The 17,382-nt window shown below is 56.2% G+C and overlaps 2 protein-coding genes across 3 annotated transcripts; one reads left to right on the plus strand and one right to left on the minus strand.

The window, feature by feature from the left end:
- Positions 1–900: 900 nt before the first annotated feature.
- On the plus strand, positions 901–7,040 carry CNN1 (calponin 1; the record flags this gene model as incomplete). The annotated part of the gene is made up of 7 exons (XM_079702023.1): positions 901–963; positions 2,963–3,084; positions 5,462–5,528; positions 5,638–5,775; positions 5,969–6,079; positions 6,568–6,714; positions 6,795–7,040. 7 exons carry the CDS (start codon positions 901–903, stop codon positions 7,038–7,040), a joined length of 894 nt encoding a protein of 297 aa, XP_079558149.1.
- A 2,556-nt stretch (positions 7,041–9,596) lies between these two features.
- ELOF1 (elongation factor 1) lies at positions 9,597–14,494 on the minus strand. Of its 2 annotated transcripts, XM_079704108.1 has the most exons (5): positions 14,448–14,494; positions 11,861–11,994; positions 11,609–11,679; positions 11,261–11,366; positions 9,597–10,323 (listed from the first exon to the last, which is right to left on the minus strand). In XM_079704108.1, the coding sequence occupies exons 2-4, from the start codon at positions 11,974–11,976 to the stop codon at positions 11,302–11,304; spliced, it is 252 nt and encodes an 83-aa protein (XP_079560234.1). In that variant the 5' UTR covers positions 11,977–11,994; positions 14,448–14,494; the 3' UTR covers positions 9,597–10,323; positions 11,261–11,301. The 2 variants fall into 2 exon arrangements, with proteins under 2 accessions (XP_079560234.1, XP_079560233.1); XM_079704107.1 differs by lacking the exon at positions 9,597–10,323 and having other exon boundaries at positions 10,724–11,366.
- Between the last annotated feature and the right edge of the window lie 2,888 nt (positions 14,495–17,382).

The following is a 17,382-nucleotide window of genomic DNA, read 5'->3' on the forward strand; positions in this document are numbered from 1 at the left end:
CACTCCGTGGTTCAGGCAACCCACAGGTGGATGGGGAGGGTGAGATCCAGGGTCTCTGCTCCCCCAGGTCCTTATGAGGGGATGGAGGGGACAGAAGTGGGGTGCCAGATTCTCAGCAGAAATACTGCTATTCCCTGTGCCAGGCACTGCCCTGGGCATATTGGAGGCATTATTTTTTGGCTGCGCCACCCAGCTTGCGGAATCAGTTCCCTGACCAGGGACTGAACCCGTGCCTTCTTCAGTGGAAGCACAGAGTCTTAACCATTGGACCACCAGGGAAGTCCCAGGCATTATTTCTTCTGATCCTCACAACACCCTCATGAGCAGGCACTATCATTAGTCTATTTTACAGGTGTGGCAACAGAGGCTCAGAGAGGGGAAGGGGCTGGCCTACATTTATAGACTGTTGGTGTCTGGACTTAAAACCAGGGTGGTGCTCCATAAACTACCACAGGTGGTAGTGCTGCCTCAAGACAGGAGAGAAACGAAGAAAGATGACCTCAGAGATGTGGGGAGATGGCCTCAGAGACAGACACAAAGAGACTAGGAGACCCAGCCAGAGGCCTAATGAACAGTGGGGAGTGGGGAAAGGTTGGTCTCTGTCTGGCCAAGCTGCCCGCCGCCCCAAAAAAGAATAACCCAGGCCGCCCCCTTAGGTGGAAACAATGACACAATCAGCTCCCAATACCAAGGCCCTGACATCACGAAGGGGGGCTGGCCAAGGTGGGGGGGCGCCCCGCCCCTTGGCAGGCCTCTATGGCCAATGGGACGGCCTTGGAAGAGGCCTGGGCCGCCTCCCGAGCTTCAAAAACATGTGAGGAGGGAAGAGGGTGCAGACGGAGCTTCAGCTGCTGCCGCCTTCTTCAGCGCTGCTGCCTCCGCTGTCCACAGTCAGCCAGCATGTCCTCTGCTCACTTCAACCGAGGCCCCGCCTATGGGCTGTCAGCTGAGGTCAAGAACAAGGTAGGGCTGGAGGGCCTCCCCGTGACCTGGCCCACTTGCCCTGCCAGGCCAGAGGCCCCACACTTGGGGTTCCCTGGACCCCCTGCCTATCCCATATGACTTGGAACCTGAGAGAGAGAAAGGACGAGTATGGGGAAGGCGCTGCCTTCCTCCCTGGCCTGAGCATCCCAGAGCCCTTAGCTCCTGTTGGGGTGTGAAATGGGGGGGCATGCAGGCAGTCACAGGTAAACTGAGGCGGTTGGCCCATTGTGAAACCCCACTTGATTAGAGTCCCCTGTTAACCCTTTTTGTTTCTGGGGGTCTGGGGAAGGACTTGATTTTGCCCACACCCCCTAGCCTGACAAAGAATTTGCGGAGTGCTCCAGAGCTGGGGTTCCTGGGGGGTGAGGCCCCAAGGTGTTGGAGATCGTGAAGGAAACAGACAGCTGGGGATGGGCAGAGAGTGGGCATTAGGGAAAGAAGCAGGGGTCTCCTAATTCTGGGGGTGGGAGGACATGGGGACATCGCCTTCATGCTATGGATGGGTTCAGAAAGAAGAGGCAAGTAGCTCAGGTCATATATGAGAGATTCAGAACTGGGCCTCTGAACTTGTGGCCCGTGCCCCCCATGGGATCAGCTTCTCCAGGGCAGCGAGCCTGAAGTCCCCAACCCACTGGAACAATCCCTTGAGCGATGCCCGGGGAGGAGTCCCAGCCCCATTTGACAGAGGGCAACACTGAGGCTCAGGGTGGCTTTTCCCAGGGTTCTACAGGCAGGAAATGGGGAGCTGGGATTGGGAACCTGGGTCGGGGGGATCCTCGGGGCTGGAGGAGGGGGCGGGTGGGGGGGCCGGTGCTCGGGCAGGAGACAGATCCCAGCGTCGCCCCCCCTCCCCCCAGCGCCGGCCCAGGAGCCGAGCGGAGCCGCCACGCCATATAAGGCGGCCTCGGGAGCCCGGCCCGCGGGGCCGCGCTATATAAGGGCCGGTTTGCTTTATAAAGCCGGGCTGATGGGGAGGGGGGCGGCAAGGCCGGGGCCAGGTGAGGGGGCCGTCTCCCCTCCTCTTTCCCCTCCCCCAGGAGAAGGGGCGACCGGGTCTCCCAGGGGCCCGGAGCCTGTCTGGGCTGGGGTAGAGAGTTCTGGGGAAACGGAGGGGGGCCAAAGTGGGAGAGGAGAGGTGGGGGAGAGACACAGAGATACTGGAAGCCTGAGACTTGAGAGGGACGGATGGGGGAGGGCGAGCCTGGAGCAAGATAAGACTGAGACAGGGATGGAGAGGCGGAGAGACGGCTGAGCCCCATCCTCACCCAAGGCAGGGAACCTGGATTCGGAGAGATGGAGAGAGACCTACGAAAGCAGAGATGGACGAGCTATGAGCCCCACCCCCAGCCGGACACGAAGAGATGGGGACAGGGTGACAGGGCCTAGGAAAGACAGACAGAGCTGGGAGAGAGACTGAGGACATCGTGCCATGGGGAGAGAGACAGAGAAATACAGACATGCATGGGGCCAGGAGTAAGGCAAAGACTGGCCCTCGCCCCGAGCCAGAGAGGGGGCCCCAGGGATGAGGACCTGGAGAGACACCGAGACAGAGATGTAAGACAGAGCAGTCCCCTGCAAGGCGGCATCCGGGGGCACCTCCTTAGGGCTCCTCCTCCCCTGCCTGAAGCTCCCAGGAGGGGGGCAGGGCCAGGGGAAGCTAAACCCCAAGTTTGGTCTGGAGGGGGAACCAAGAGGCCAGGCACCGCCCCCCAGCTCTGAATATCTCATTCTCCACCCCTTAATCCACATTCGGTGGTGCCAAAACCTCAGAATGCCTGGAATGGCCCCCTGGGCAGGTGCCACCTCAACACTGGCCCTCAGCACATCCCCCACCCCCCAACTGGACGTTGGGACAGAATTGCCTTAGTTGGGAAGGGATGAGGGAAGAGATCAGACCTAGGAAATCTTGGATTGGGCCTGGGAGCCAACCCTGCTCCCCACTGTGTCCTCACCACCTTCTCTGTGTCCCCCACCGCAGCTGGCCCAGAAGTACGACCACCAGCGGGAACAAGAGCTGAGAGAGTGGATCGAGGGGGTGACAGGGCGCCGCATTGGCAACAACTTCATGGACGGCCTCAAAGATGGCATAATTCTTTGCGAGTGAGTGGGGCGCTCATGGCCCAGACTCTGCCTTGGGCTGCCCCCAACCCCTCATCTCTACTACCTGAGCCCCTCAAATGACCAAGAGCTCAGAGCTGGATTGGGCACGTTATATCTGATACCTTTGTTTTGAGGTATCAGATATAAAGATAATCACTGTGCCCATTTAACAGTAAAGAAAACTGAGCCTCAGGTAAAACACGTCGCCCAAAGTCCCACGCTGTTCCAACAGAAATGACTTCCGAATCTAGAGTCTGAACCGCCACGCATACGGGGCAGCCACATGTATGGTCTCTAGAGTCCCAAGAAAGGGAGATCACGGCGAAAGGCACTGGGCCACATCAGCTGTCCACTGCTGGCTTGGTGACCTGAGGGATGTGCCACAGTAATTCAAGTGGGCCCTGATTTTCTCCCCCTCTCAGAACCTAATCACTGAGGGAGAGGAAAACCCTCAACAGCTCCCAAGCCCCGATTCCAGATTCCACCTCCTAGATTTCACTGCAACCCTATTTCTGGGCTGGGCCCTGAGCCCAGCTGGGGTCCTTTCTTTTTCTCTGAGTCAGACCCAGGGCAGGGTGACCCTAAGAGCCAGAGCTTGTGCTAGGGAAGCTTCCCGAAGGCACAGTGTTACCAAGTCCTAGCTGCTGGAAAGAGAGGGGCTGGGGGATGTTGTTCTACCGTATCCAAGGAATCGGGGGATGGTCTGGTATCCCAGGCCTTAAAGAGTGCAGGGCCACCCACCCATTTATGGAGGAGGTGCATTTATGGAGCACCTGCTGTGTGCTAGCCAGGTCTAGGCGCTGGGGATAGTGAACAAAACAGACTCGACTTGGGGCGCTTACAGAGCTTTAGTCCTGGTGGGGGTGATTGAACAAATAATTGATGAAAGAATCACATACTTGCCTGTGGTGGGAAGTGCCATGAGGAAGAGTCAAGCTGGGAAGGATGGGGGGCGGGGGGCCTGGGGTGAAGGGTAGCTGCTTTGTACAGAATGGTCTGGGAGGTCTTTCAGAAGAGGTAATATTGAAGCAGAATCTCGGATGAAGTGAGGGAAGTTGCCGGCAGGACATCTTAGGGAAGAGTGGGCCAGGCAGCGGGGACAGCCAGTGCAAAGGCCCTGCGGTGGGAGCATGCCTCAGTGATCAGGGAAAGTGGAGGGAGTTAGCTGGGGGCCAGACGGTACGGGGCCTCTTCGTCCTTCATGCTATGGAGTTAGGCTTTTATTCTCAAGGCAATAGGAAACCATGGGAGTGCTCTGAACTGGGGAGTAACTGGAAAAAAAAAATTTTTAATTGAAGTATAGTTGATTTACAGTTGTGTTAATTTCTGCTGTACAGCAAAGTATACAAGGTCCTACTGTATAGCACAGAGAACTATATTTAATATCCTATGATAAACCATAATGGAATTGTTTTAAGAAGGTCATTTTAGCCATGGGATGACAAGCATCTGGAGGGGATGAAGTGAGGTGGAAGCTGGGAGCCCAAGGGGAGGTCAAGGCAAGAGCCCAGGAAAGAGACACTGGTGGCTCAGAGCAGGGTGGAAGTGGGCTTCTGGAAGTCTTCAGGAGGCAGAGTAAAAGGAATTGCTGAGGGATGGAATGTGGGGGTGAGAGAGAGGGAGAGGAGAGTCAAGGGCGGCGGAGGGCTTTGTCTGAGACCTGGAGGGCTGGGTTTACTGAGCCGGGGAGGATGGAGGGAGTTCTGTGGGGGGGAAGTGGGTGTCAGGAGTCCAGGTAGGGTGCATTTGATTTGAGACACCCATGTGGGGAGCTGGAATGGAGTAAGCGGTGGGCTGCAGAAAGATGTTGGGGAGTTATTGGCATATCAATGGCATTTAAAGTCAAGAGAGGACTTCCCTGGCCGTCCAGTGGTTCAGACTCTGCGCTTCCACTGCAGGGGGCACGGGTTCGATCCCTGGTCGGGGAACTAAGATCCCACATGTCGCGCAGCGTGGCCAAAAAAAAAAAAATAAAATGCCAAGAGACTGGATGAGACCAAGGGGGTGAGTGTAGCCAGAGAAGAGGCCCCAGTTCTGAGCTGTGGGCTCTCCGAGGTGTAGCGGTTTGCAAAAGAAAAGGAGATTGAAACATGGTCACGAGCAAGGCAGGTGCACCCAGGAGACTCCCCTACACCCTCCATCGGGAGACTTTCTGACCTGAACGAGTCTAGCTCCCCGGGGTTGGTTTCCCATCTGGGTCCTGCCTGTGTGTGCGGATGGTCTGTGGTGGGGCTGCAGCTGGGGGCTGACTGCAGTGGGAAACAGAGAAAAGGACAGCGCCCACTGACTGTCATCCTGACCCCTTGTCCCGCTGGGCTGGGCTTGGGTGGGGGCAGTAGGGGTCCCCTTCCTCAGTGCCCTCCCCTGCGCCTTGCAGGTTCATCAATAAGCTCCAGCCAGGCTCTGTGAAGAAGGTCAATGAGTCCACCCAGAATTGGCACCAGGTGAGCCCAGACTCTCTTAACTCTTTCGACCCCTGGCCCATAGCCCCTCAGAGCTCCATCCAGACCCCCACTCCCCTCCCACCCCTGACTGCTACCGGCTCCCCTCCAGCTGGAGAACATCGGCAACTTCATCAAGGCCATCACCAAGTATGGGGTGAGGCCCCACGACATCTTTGAGGCCAACGACCTGTTCGAGAACACCAACTACACCCAAGTGCAGTCCACCCTCCTGGCCCTGGCCAGCATGGTGAGCGTGGCTGAAGGGTGGGCATGGGGCCAGGGGGCTGCCGGCACTCGGGGCTGGGATGCGGGTGGGGCCACTTGTGCCCTCTGAGCCCCGCGTGGGTGGCAGGGGGAAAGCAGGTGCTACTCAGGGGCTCCGAGGGGACAGTGTGGCCCAGGGGCTTCCGTGTCAGTCCCTGCCCCCTCGCCCTCCCCAGGCCAAGACGAAAGGGAACAAGGTGAACGTGGGAGTGAAATACGCAGAGAAGCAGGAACGGAAATTTGAGCCAGAGAAGCTAAGAGAAGGGCGGAACATCATTGGGCTGCAGGTACTGCCCCTTCTTCACCCGGGCCTCACTGCTGAGCTGAGCAGAGGGTCAGGGAGTGGAGGAGGCTGGGAGGGCACCCTGGTCCCTGCAGGCTTTGGCAGGGGGGTGGCAGCATATTTGGCCTTTACTAGACTATACACTTGGCATTTTTCCATACCCTAACTCACTCCTCTGACAGCTCTAGGGGGTGGGTACTGTTATGAGCATACTCTTTATACAGACGGGAAAACTGAGGCCTGGAGAAGATAGCTTACTTGCCAGGATTGCCCACGTGATGAGTGGCCGGGCTGGAACTTGAACCCTGGAAGTCAGGCCACCTATCAGTCACGTGACCCACCTTCTCTGGGCCTCAGTTTCCAGTCTGTAGCCTGAGGGTGGAAACAGTGCCTCATTAGAGGGCCACGTAAGTGCCTGCTGACATGAGTTACATCTCGTGGCCCACCGTGAGATTTGTAAGCCTCGGGGTGATTCTCGTTCTGGCTCCCTAGATGGGCACCAACAAGTTTGCCAGCCAGCAGGGCATGACAGCCTACGGCACCCGGCGCCACCTCTACGACCCCAAGCTGGGCACAGACCAGCCCCTGGACCAGGCCACCATCAGCCTACAGATGGGCACCAACAAGGGAGCCAGCCAGGTGTGTGGGGGGCCATGGGGCGGGCTGGTGGGGCTGTGGCCCTCGCCGTCCCCTCGGCCTGACTGCACTGCCCTCCGCAGGCCGGCATGACTGCTCCCGGGACCAAGCGGCAGATCTTCGAGCCGGGGCTGGGCATGGAGCACTGCGACATGCTCAATGTCAGCCTGCAGATGGGCAGCAACAAGGGGGCCTCGCAGCGGGGCATGACGGTGTATGGGCTGCCCCGCCAGGTCTACGACCCCAAGTACTGCCTGATGCCCGAGTACCCGGAGCTGGGCGAGCCTGCCCATGACCACCACCCACACAACTACTACAACTCCGCCTAGGGCCCTGGGCCTCCCGCCTTCCCCCCGGGAGGCCGGTGCTGCTCTTGGCAGGGCCCAGCCCGGCCTGCCGACCCCCTCCCCCTGCATGGCTCCTCCAGCCCCCTGGCACCTGCCTACAGGGTTAGCGTTTTGGGGGAGCAGACTGGGGGGGGCCTGTGGCGGGGACGGGGGCTCCTCCCTGGGTCCAACATAGAGCCGGGTGTTCCCAACAGCGCCCAAAGGACGCACTGAGCAAAGCTACCCCGCTGTCCCCCACTCCCCACAGGTGGGTCCCCCTAGGACAAGAAGCCCCCCCAAGCGAAGCCCCCAGAGCCCAGGCTCGCCCCCCTCCCCCATTCCCACAGTGGGAGCAAACTGCATGCCCAGACCCCCAGCGGACACACGCGGTTTGGTTTGCAGCTGGCGTTAAGGGATGTGACAGCGGTGTTTGTAACGCGAGCACTTTCTTTTTCTACTTCACTGGAGCACAATAAATGGCTGTAAAGTCATCTGAGGACTCAGGGCTGCTCTGTCACAGAGGCTGTGTGGCTCTAGCACACGCGTAAGTGGCCTTGCTCAGATATACCCCATCTCCCACACACACATCTGCACAGGCACACACACTCACGTGCACCCTAAGATACACACACAGAGCTCACAGAGCTCGCTGGACCCAGGACGGCACCCACCGACTCACACACAAAATCCACACGCATGCACACTTCGTGTGTATGGTGTACACATGCTCTCTACAGCCTTAGTGCACATACCCTTTCACACACAGATACACATGCAGTACACACTTCTACTCAAGGCACATAAAAACATAAACCCTCACACAGGTACACAATACACACACACACACACACACACACAGGCTCAGCACCCATGTACCTTCTCTGGGGGCCTGTGGGTTGCGTTGAGGCCAAGCGCCGGGACGGGCTAGATGGGATGTAAATCACAGTTCTGCAGCTTGCCAGCTAGGTGACCTTGGGCAAGTCACTTCCCTTCCCTAGGCCTGTTTGCATTAGGAAAATGAGGACATGGAACCTTGTGGGGTCACAGGGAGCTTAAATGAAATGATGCCTCCAGACAGGGGATGACATTTGGTACTGACCATGAGAATGGACAACCAGCCAGGTCCTGGAGGCCCCTGTGGACAGGGAGAACCCTGTATCCCTGAAGTAGACTGTGGGAAGGTGGGAGGGGACAGGGCAGTGGGGAAAGATGGGCACTTTGGAAAGATGTGCCCACTTTGGATGGGCACAGTGGAGGCACTTTGGCAATGGCCCTTTACCAACTGGCACAGAGCAGTTAAGTAGCTGACTGCAGGGTGCAGCTGGCCCAGGCGCCTGGCCTGCCAGCCCAGGATCCCAGAAGTCTGGACAAGGTCCCAACCTCCCCACATTTCAGAGGGGACCCTGCTCTCCCGGTGATGTGGGCCCCAGCTATCCTGCCCAGAAGCCATCAAATGCCAGGGTTCCAATGAGAGGATGCGGCCATGCTGGGGGCACAGCAGTCTTCTCCCCTTCCCTTCCCAGGGCAGGGGGCGAGGCTGGAATGTGGGGACCTGCAGAGACAGACATCAGAAGACCCACTCGCACAGACACACACGGCCCCTGGGGCCTCGTAAACTGGATTCCAGGCGCTCTTGGCCTGGCTACCCTAAGTCCTGCTACCCAAAGTCCTGCTACCATGGGGCCAGCTCGGGGAAGCTATGCTGAGGAGGATCCATGCCTGGCTTAGGGCCCTGCCTTCTTGGGAAAACAGCACCATATTAGCACTTGGTCTGTAAGACTGGGGTGGGCGGGCCCTGGTTGGCAGGAGCCCCCTTTCCCTGGACCCCAGAGGGCATCCCCCGCCCCCACCCCCGGCGCCTGTCCACCACTCTGCCTGTGTCCGCTGGGTCCTGCCTCGGCCACGGGACCCCACCTGGGGCCTTGGAGGGGGAGGTGGGAGCACCAAGGAAGGGTATGTCAGGGTAGAGAGGGCCCTGGGGGACACATGCCAGACCCAGTGGCTGGGCCTGGTGGTCAGGGCTTCTGGCCTGGTCAACATCTTCTTGGCCGTTCATATCCCTCGCTGCCCTGGTGGGTCCGAGTCTGTTCAAACCGTGCCAGGAATGATAGGTGCCTCCATCCTCAGCGTGGCCCTGGGAGGAAGGTTCCATCATCCCTCCCACTGTACCAACGAGGAAGCAAAAGCACAAGTCACCTGCTGCCCAGGCTCACGAGGCCAGGTGGAGGAGATGGACCTGCCCCACACTGCCAGTGTCAAGACCTCCACACCACGAGACCATCTGGGGTCTCACCATCAGCCTTGTTAAGGTGTTTTTTTTCCAATACCACCAAGCAATTAACTCAGTTCTGACACTCTCTACCTGAGAAAGCATCAGCTCCCACGGGATGAGGGTTCTGTCCAAGACTGCCCCTCCCCCACTTAAGCTGCCAATCACAAGTGCAGGTTGTTACCTGTGCTTCTGAGCAACCAGCTGGAGATCGGGGGTTCCCCCCACCCCCTTCTCAGATTTGGTTAATTCACTAGAGTGGCACACAGAACTCGGAGAAACATTTTACTTATTACATCACTGGTTTATTATAAAAGGATATAACCTGGGAGGAGCCAGATGGAAGAGATGCCTAGGGCAAGGTACGGGGAAGGAGGGTGGAGCTCCCACGCCCTCTCCAAGTGTCCCAGCACCTCCCTGTGTTCACCTAGGGTGGAAGCTCACCAAATCTTGTCCTCATATCGCGCTTCATCTGTGGGTCCCTTTCCCGAAGGTTGGTGGGCGTGGCTGAGTTCCTACTCTGCATCCTGCCCCTTCCTGAGACTATCTAGGGCCCCACTCTAAGTCACTTCATTAGCATAATCTCACCTGTGATCAAAAGGGGCTCTTTATGGATGATAAAAAGTACTCCAGTTGCTCAGGAAATTCCAAGGGTTTTAGAAGCTTCCTGCCAGGAGCCAGGGACAAAGCCCTAGTATTTCTTCTTACACCCTCCACGTGCATCTGGCTCCACCTCCAGCCTTCCGAGAGAGACTCCTTGCGACCCTAGGACAAGGGTCCCTTACTCTTCTCCAGTGCCCCCTACCGCCCCCCACCCCCCAGGAAGCCAGGAGCTGTTCCCTTAGCCTGGACCCTGGACTCAGGAGGAAGTAAGACGCTGGGCTGTGAAGCCAGGCCTCCTGGGTTCAAGGCCCGGCCATGAAGTCTTCTGGCTGTGGGACCTTTGGCCGGTGACCTCCTGTCTTGGGCCTGTTTCCTCATCTGCGAGCATCTGAGCATCTTCCTTCCTCAGGGCGGCTGTTGTGACATGGGGGCAAGGCAGGCAAACCTGACATTGGCCTCTGGCACAGTGTGGCCCCTGAGCCTTAGCTCCTTCAGGCTGTCCCCCAGGAAGCCTTCTCTGACCCCCCCAATCCCCACCCTGGGCTCTGCTGGCCCCAGTTTCTGCTGTGACTGTAAACGCCTGGCCAGATGTCTGTGGGTTCATCCCTGTCCCCTGAGCCCAGCACTGCCCTGGTTTCACCTTGAATGCTTGTAGAGTGGATAAAGTTGGACAGTTTGAAGGACTGACCCCTTCCAATGGCCCGCCAGGCCACCTCTGAATGCCTCAGTCTCCCCCATTCCCTCATTGAGCCCCTGGGTCTGACCCAGAGCCCAGGAAACCAGAGAGCTGGGAGTTTTGCGTTGGCTACTTTATTTAAGGGCTGGTGACTGACAGCTATCCCCAACCCAGCCCCTCCCTCCTCTACAAAAGTGGCCAAATGTGAAAACAGGCCGCCCTGCCAGGGGGCTGTGGGGCTGTGGCCTGAATCCCAGGCCACAGGCCTTGGAAGGCAGGGAAGGAGGATAAGCAGTCGATCCAGTTCAAATGGACAAGTGCTGGTAAGGTGGGGGACGACGCTGGAGAGTCCCGAGGCAGCCTCTGCTGGGCTTGCCCTCACCTACGATGTCAGGACACAGGTCCCTGAAGGAGCCAGGGCCCCAGAGCCAGGGGGCCAGGTGCCAGAGGAGGGAGCAAGTCAAAGGCTTTCGGAGCCAAGGGAGGCAGTTCAGGCCCCTGGGGCCCAGCAACCCTTCAACTCTACCCCATGCCCACGAGGACACCCCCCCTCCCGTCACACCTGCAGCCACACCCACTCACACCCATGCCCACACCCACTCCACACACACACACACAGGGCTGCAGAGGCCCTGGACCCACACCCTGAACCCTGGAATGTCTCTGGATTGGTACCCAGCGGGTGAGGCTGCCAAGGGAGTGGGTCCTCTGCGTTGTTACTGATTGGCTGCCTCGCAGGCATCTATCCAATCGCTGTACACGTCCACTGGTTCCGACAGATCTGAGCCGCTGAGGTCAAGGGCAACTGGTAGCACTGGACCCCTTTCCTATACATACTTCTGCTGCTCACGCTACTGTTAGCCAGACCCCTGCCCTGAAGCCTGTCACCCCGTTAAGTCAGCACGTGGCACTGGTTCCACTCGGTGGCCACACCACCAGGGCACACAGCAGGGCTGGGTGCCCTTGAGCAGCCCTGACGCCCCACCCCCATCCCCTGGGAAAAGCCCGGGTTCCCAAGGATACAAGTGATGGGCGTCTGGAATTCTTCCAGGCACACGGTACAAGAGATGACTCCGGTGTTGCGGGCCCGGTCCCTGGAACAGGAGGAGATGCAGGGACTTAGTGAACGAAGGGGCCTGTGTCTGTGGGTGACGATGCCCCTAACCAGGAAGGCTGGGGACAGAATGGAAGACAGTGGGGGTGGGGGGGAAGCCACCTCCCGACTGAGGAAGGAGAGGGCCGGCCCCGTGAGGCAGGATCCTGGGCCCCGCTCACATTTTCACGTCACAAGACTTCTCGTGGTTGCAGAAGGGGCAGGTGAACTGGGTCTCTAGGGTGCCTGTCATCTTCTTCTTGGGGGGTGGCTTCCGTTTTGACTTTCTGCGCCCCATGTCTGCAGGAGGGCAAACCTGTGGGAGGATGGGGGCAGAAGTCAGCGACTCGTGGGACCCACGCATCCCTCCGGCTCGATGCTCTAGGAAGCGGTCAAGTGGTCCTCCCCCCTGCCCCCCGCCCCACCCTGATTCTGGCATCATTCTTCCGTGACAGCGGGGGTCAGCAGCCTGCCAGATAAAGACCAGAGTTTCATTTATACTTAAGACCACTCTCTATGCAACATCCTTGTTCTTAACTAACGGTGCTTCCAATTCACTGATTAAACAGAAGCAGTCAGACAACATCCACAATCCACAAGTCCCCAGGACCACCCACTCGACCTTCTCTCCTTTGCTATGGAAGAACGTCCATGCTCCCCACAAAAACAATTTGCTACCTTGTGCCTTGGATCCCAACATCACATTTTCTCTCTCTACTGGATCATTAACAAACACACTTGTTACGACCTCTCCCATCATTAAAAACCACCCCTTCGTTCTCTGTGAGCTTTCCTAGCAGAGCTGCCTGTGTTCCCTCCTACCCTCTCTCCACAGCCCCTTCCATGCTGTCCACCCCAAGGGGCAGTCCTCACTCCTCAGAGTACTGGACACACCGGTTCCTCCTCCCACCATTCTCACAGGGCTCTCCCACCCTCCTCAGTGGCAGCTTCTTGCAGTCCCTGCTGCTGCTGCAACCCCATCCTCACCCCGTCAATTCGCTAATGTTGGTGAGTCCACAAGCTCAGTCTTTGGACCCCTTCCCTCTCCATCTCCATTCATTTCCACGGAGATCTCACCCAGCGTCAGGGCTTCAAATGCCTCCTCTACACCGATGTCTTCTCTGAACTGCAGGCTCCCCTGGCCACCTGCCTCAACCACACTCCTACCCGGTGCTACCAAACGTTTAAACAGAACCTGTCCAAAACCGAGCTCTGAACACCTCAATGTGTTGTCCCACAGGCAGCAAGTCCATCTTTCCAAAAACCTTAGGCTCATCCTCAATTCCTTTCGCCCTCTCTCACACCCCTTATCCCATCCTGACCCTACTGTTCTACCTTTAAAAGACATCCAGCATCTGACCACTTCTCACCACTCCCAGGGCCAGCTCCGTGGTCTGAGTCTTGAGTCCCAGTCATCTCTGGCCTGTATTATCACAACAGCATCCTCACTGGTCTCCCTGCGTCTCTAACTCTGCCCGGCACCCTCCAAATGTGAATTCCTCGAGGGCAGGGATTTCTGTCTTTTCTTTGTACCCCCAGCGCCTAGAACAGCTTATGGTACAGAGCTGGCTCTCAACAGAGATTTACTGAATGAATGAACGACCAATGCCAGGCCTACAGTAAACCACAGCACTGCTGCCATCAAGGCAGGCAAGGTATCTGCTCTTGTGCAACTGATATTCTAGCGGAGGAAGACAGACCCTTCAGCTAACTAATAAGGGAGATAATTTCCAATACTGGTAAGTGCTATGAGGTTAATGAAACAGGGCTAAGTGAACACTTCTGGGACGGGGCTACTTAAGGGTGGAGCTGGAAGAACCCTTGGGTAAGAGTCATTTAAGCTGAGGCCTGAATAAGAGAAGGCGACCATGCATGGTAGTCCAGGCAGAGGGAATAACAACTGCAAAGGCTCCAAGGCAGAAGAAGCTTTTCTTGAGAAAAAAAAAATACAGCTGAAGCCCAGCGAGTAATGGGGAGATGGGTGTGAGATGCAACAGAAGAGCAGCAGCCAGACCCTACAAGACCCAGTAGGCTTTAGTAAGGCGTAGCCAGTTCTGCAGCCCAGGCTCTCACTTTCGGGGGTATAGGGTAGTGTTCTGTTGAATTTTTTCCCCCAAAGCCTGGCCCTGGTTACCACCTGCACCAGAATCACCTGGGGGTGCTCAAAAAATGCAGATTTCTGAACCTAACCCCAGATCTCCCCGCACTAGAATGTCAGTTCTGCGGGTTCGGGTGGGAGCAGGATTTGCCCACTGCTGAATCCCCAGCACGCACAGTACCTGGTATGCATTAAGAGCTCAATAACTGTTGAATATAAACAAGTCTGAATCAGAAGCTACAGGTGGGCCCCAGAATCTCATTTTCCCCGGTGACTACAGCACCCGCCAACCACACTCCAGAAAACGGTGTCTGGCCTGCACATAAAACTCCAGGGGCCTCGGACTGTACTTCTGTGGCGATCTAAGTCCAAAGCGCGACAAGGTGGGGGCTGGAAAAGGGATCAGACACCGACCCTTCCGGGACTCAAGAGGAGGCAGGTGAGCCGTCCTTCCAGGCTCACCATGGCTTCGGCGTCGCCTCCCGCCGGTAGAAGCCAGGCCTCCGAACAGCGGGCTGGGACTCGCTGGGACCCGGGGGAGTCAAGTTCCCCGATGGGCCACCCCCCAAGCCCTGGGCCCTCGGCGTCTCCTCCAGGACCCCGTCAGCGCCCCGGAGTCGCAGAGCGCCCAGTCCCACCCGACCCCAAAGCCCGCCCGCGCGAACGTTCACCTGCACTCGCCGACGCTCTTTGCGACAGCCTCGTTCACCCGGGAGACAGTGACTTCCGGCTCCCGGCGGAAGCGGAAATCCCTCCCTTCCCTTTCAGTCTCACCCACCCGAGGCCGGGACCTCCCAGCGAGTAAGCCTCGCCTCCTCCAGTGTCTGTGTGCGCACGCACAGAGAATACGTCTTCTCTGTATTCTCGTTCCGGGCCCGGAGGCGGGATCGCAGTGCGCGTGCGCGAGGGCTGGACCGCATTTCACAATTGGTGCGCAAGTGGCCGCTACTTCTAGTGAGCTTCCGCGGTGGCAGTTCCCGCGTTTCAGGAGCGGTGGACCGGGCCATAGCAGCACTGGAAAGGCAGCCTCTCCCATGGCTGCAGCATCTTCACGTGCCTTCTCTCCCACTTCAAGCCCCAGCTCCTCGCAGCTCACCTGGGTCTCCCCGATGTTGGGCACATTCAAATATCTCAGTGCTAAGAAACGGCAGATACCAGTATGGCTGAATCAGAGTTAACGGGGGAAGCTTGTAAGAAGCTCTTCTCAAACTTTAACAAGAACCTGTGGATCTTACTATAATTCAGGTTCTGGTTCATTAGGTCAGGAGTGGGGCCTGGAAGTCTGACTTTCTAACTAGGTCCCCAGTGCCATACGTGCTGTTGGCCTGCGGGACCACACTTTGGGTGCCGAAGTTATAATACATGAGTTTGGACAGGCAGGTAGGGGCTGGGGGAGGGGAAAACAAAGCTCCACAATTCCCACGATGTAGTGAAGAGGCTGGACAGAAATACAAAGGATCAGTTGCTACACTGTTCAGCGCAGCAGAGGGGAGTGTGTGGATCTCAGAGCGTGTGATGGTGGAGGGGGCTGCCAAACTAGTACGAGAGGTTAGAGAAGGCTTCCCTGGGAGGCCGATGCTCAGGATGGAATCCAAAGCCTGAGTGGAAGTCACACAGACAGAAGTAGCACCTATCGAACTTAAGAGGGAGTGAAGGAGAGAGGAGTGTCGAGGGTGGAGACCCTGGGCGCTGCCTCTTACTCACATGAGGAAAGCTCAAGAGAGATAATCTGGAGGAGCGGTCAAGGGTTGTGTTTGGCTGTGATTAGTCTGAGACAAGCAAGAGGGGCTCTGGAAGGGGCCTTTGGAAGGGAAGCCAGGAGCTCAGGAGAAGGATCTGGCTGTGATTTTGAGAGTCATTTGCATATGGAGGTTATTTAAAGTCTTGGGGCCAGAGGAGGTCACATGGTTTCAGGGGTAAGGGGCAAAGTGTAGCAAAAGAAGAGGGCTAAGAAGGACACCTGGGCTCCCCAGCCTTAGAGGTTAGGAGGAGGAGCCAGCAAGAGACTGGGCAGAACAGTGAGGTAGGAGGAGGAAGACGTGGGTTGCCCTCTCCCAGAAGCCTCCAGAGGCAGGTATTTCAAGACGAGGAGAGTGATCAGCTGTGTCACATGTGGCTGCGAGTTTGAGTAAGGTGAGGAAAGAGAATTGACTGTTGACTTTGGCAAGTATTTGGTCCCTCGCAATCTTGATAAGAGCTCTTTCATTGGAGCGTTTAGGAAAATAACTTGTCAAGAGATCTATCCATGTATTTCCAATAGACCTATCTCCAAGAACTCCTCTAGAGGGCAGTGTTACTCTCAGAATTGCCAAGCTTAACCTTTGGCAGTGCCTCTCTGGAGGACCCCTTCTCCGTGCTTGTACAAACCTGGATACACACAGGATGGGATCATACCATACATGTTACCTTGCAACTTGCTATTTCCACTTAGTGGTCAATACATATACAGATAATTATAGTGTGACTGCCGTAGTCATGACTGCCAGGTTCACAGGTTTTCTGTGTCTTTTCTTTCCCTTTTCCTTTCTTCTTTCTCTCTCCCTTTCCTTCCCTCCTTCCTTCCCTCCTTTCCTTCCTTCCTTCCTTTCTCTCCTCTCTTTCTTTCTCTGTCTCTCCTTCCCTCCCTCCCTTTCTTCCTCCCTCCCTTCCTTCACATCTTTATTGAGATATAATTGACAGACAATAAACTGCACGTTTTGACATATACATACACCTGTGAAACCATCACCACAATCATGATAGTGACTGTTTTCATCCCCCCAAGAAGTTTCCTTATGTCTCTTTGTAGTCAATCCCTACCTCACCCTCAGCCCTTGACACCAACGAATCTGTTTTCAGTTCCTATAGCTTTGTGTTTTTGAGGAAGTCACATAAACAGAATCATACAAAACGTAGCCTTTTGAATTTGGCTTCTTCTACTCAGCTCAGTACGTTTGCGATGTGCCCATTTTTTTTTTTGCCACACTGCATGTGGGATCTTAGTTCCCCATCAGGGATTGATCCCATGTCCTCGGAAAGCGTGGAGTCCTAACCACTGGACCGCCAAGGAATTCCCTATGTCCATGTTGTGTTTATCAGTAGTTGTTCCTTTTTATCATTGAGTTGTATTCCGTTGTGTGGATGGACACAGTTTGTTTATCCTTTCACCTACTGATGGACATTTGGGTTGTTTCCATTTTGAGACAATTATGAATAAAGCTACTATGTACTGTCTCATTCAGATCTTTGTGTGGATGTTCGTTTTCTACTGTATTTTTTTAAGTTAATTTTTATTTTATTTTGGAGGGTAGTTGATTTACTCTACTGTATTTTATTTCTACACTAAAACATATGATTCCTCTGGAATTCATTTTTGTATACGGTCTGAAGTAGGGTTCAGGTTGTGTTTTGTTCTGGGCTAACCGACAAGGCAGATAACATCTTTCCTGGGAAGTTGTAATGCCTCCTTAACGTACATCACGTTCTCATGTGTTCTTGAATTTGTTTCCGGATTCCCTCTGGACGTTTTCCCGGAGCCAGGGTCATGCTGTTTTGATGACAGTGCGTTTTGCTGTTTGGCAAGGCAGCTTTCTCACCTTGCTATTCATGAGTCTTGGCCTTGGAGGC

Source organism: Hyperoodon ampullatus (genome assembly GCF_949752795.1).
Source record: "Hyperoodon ampullatus genome assembly, chromosome: 4".
NCBI classification, from domain to species: Eukaryota; Metazoa; Chordata; class Mammalia; order Artiodactyla; family Ziphiidae; genus Hyperoodon; species Hyperoodon ampullatus.

Bases quoted from the DNA above. Each gene is read 5' to 3' on its own strand.
- ELOF1 (XM_079704108.1), bottom strand. From the start codon at position 11,976: ATGGGGCGCAGAAAGTCAAAACGGAAGCCACCCCCCAAGAAGAAGATG. The intron at 11,680-11,860 runs GTGAGCGGGGCC...CTCCTGTTCCAG, and splicing joins AAGTCTTGTGACGTGAAAAT to GGACCGGGCCCGCAACACCG. The intron at 11,367-11,608 runs GTATCCTTGGGA...TCAGCGGCTCAG, and splicing joins ATTCCAGACGCCCATCACTT to ATCTGTCGGAACCAGTGGAC.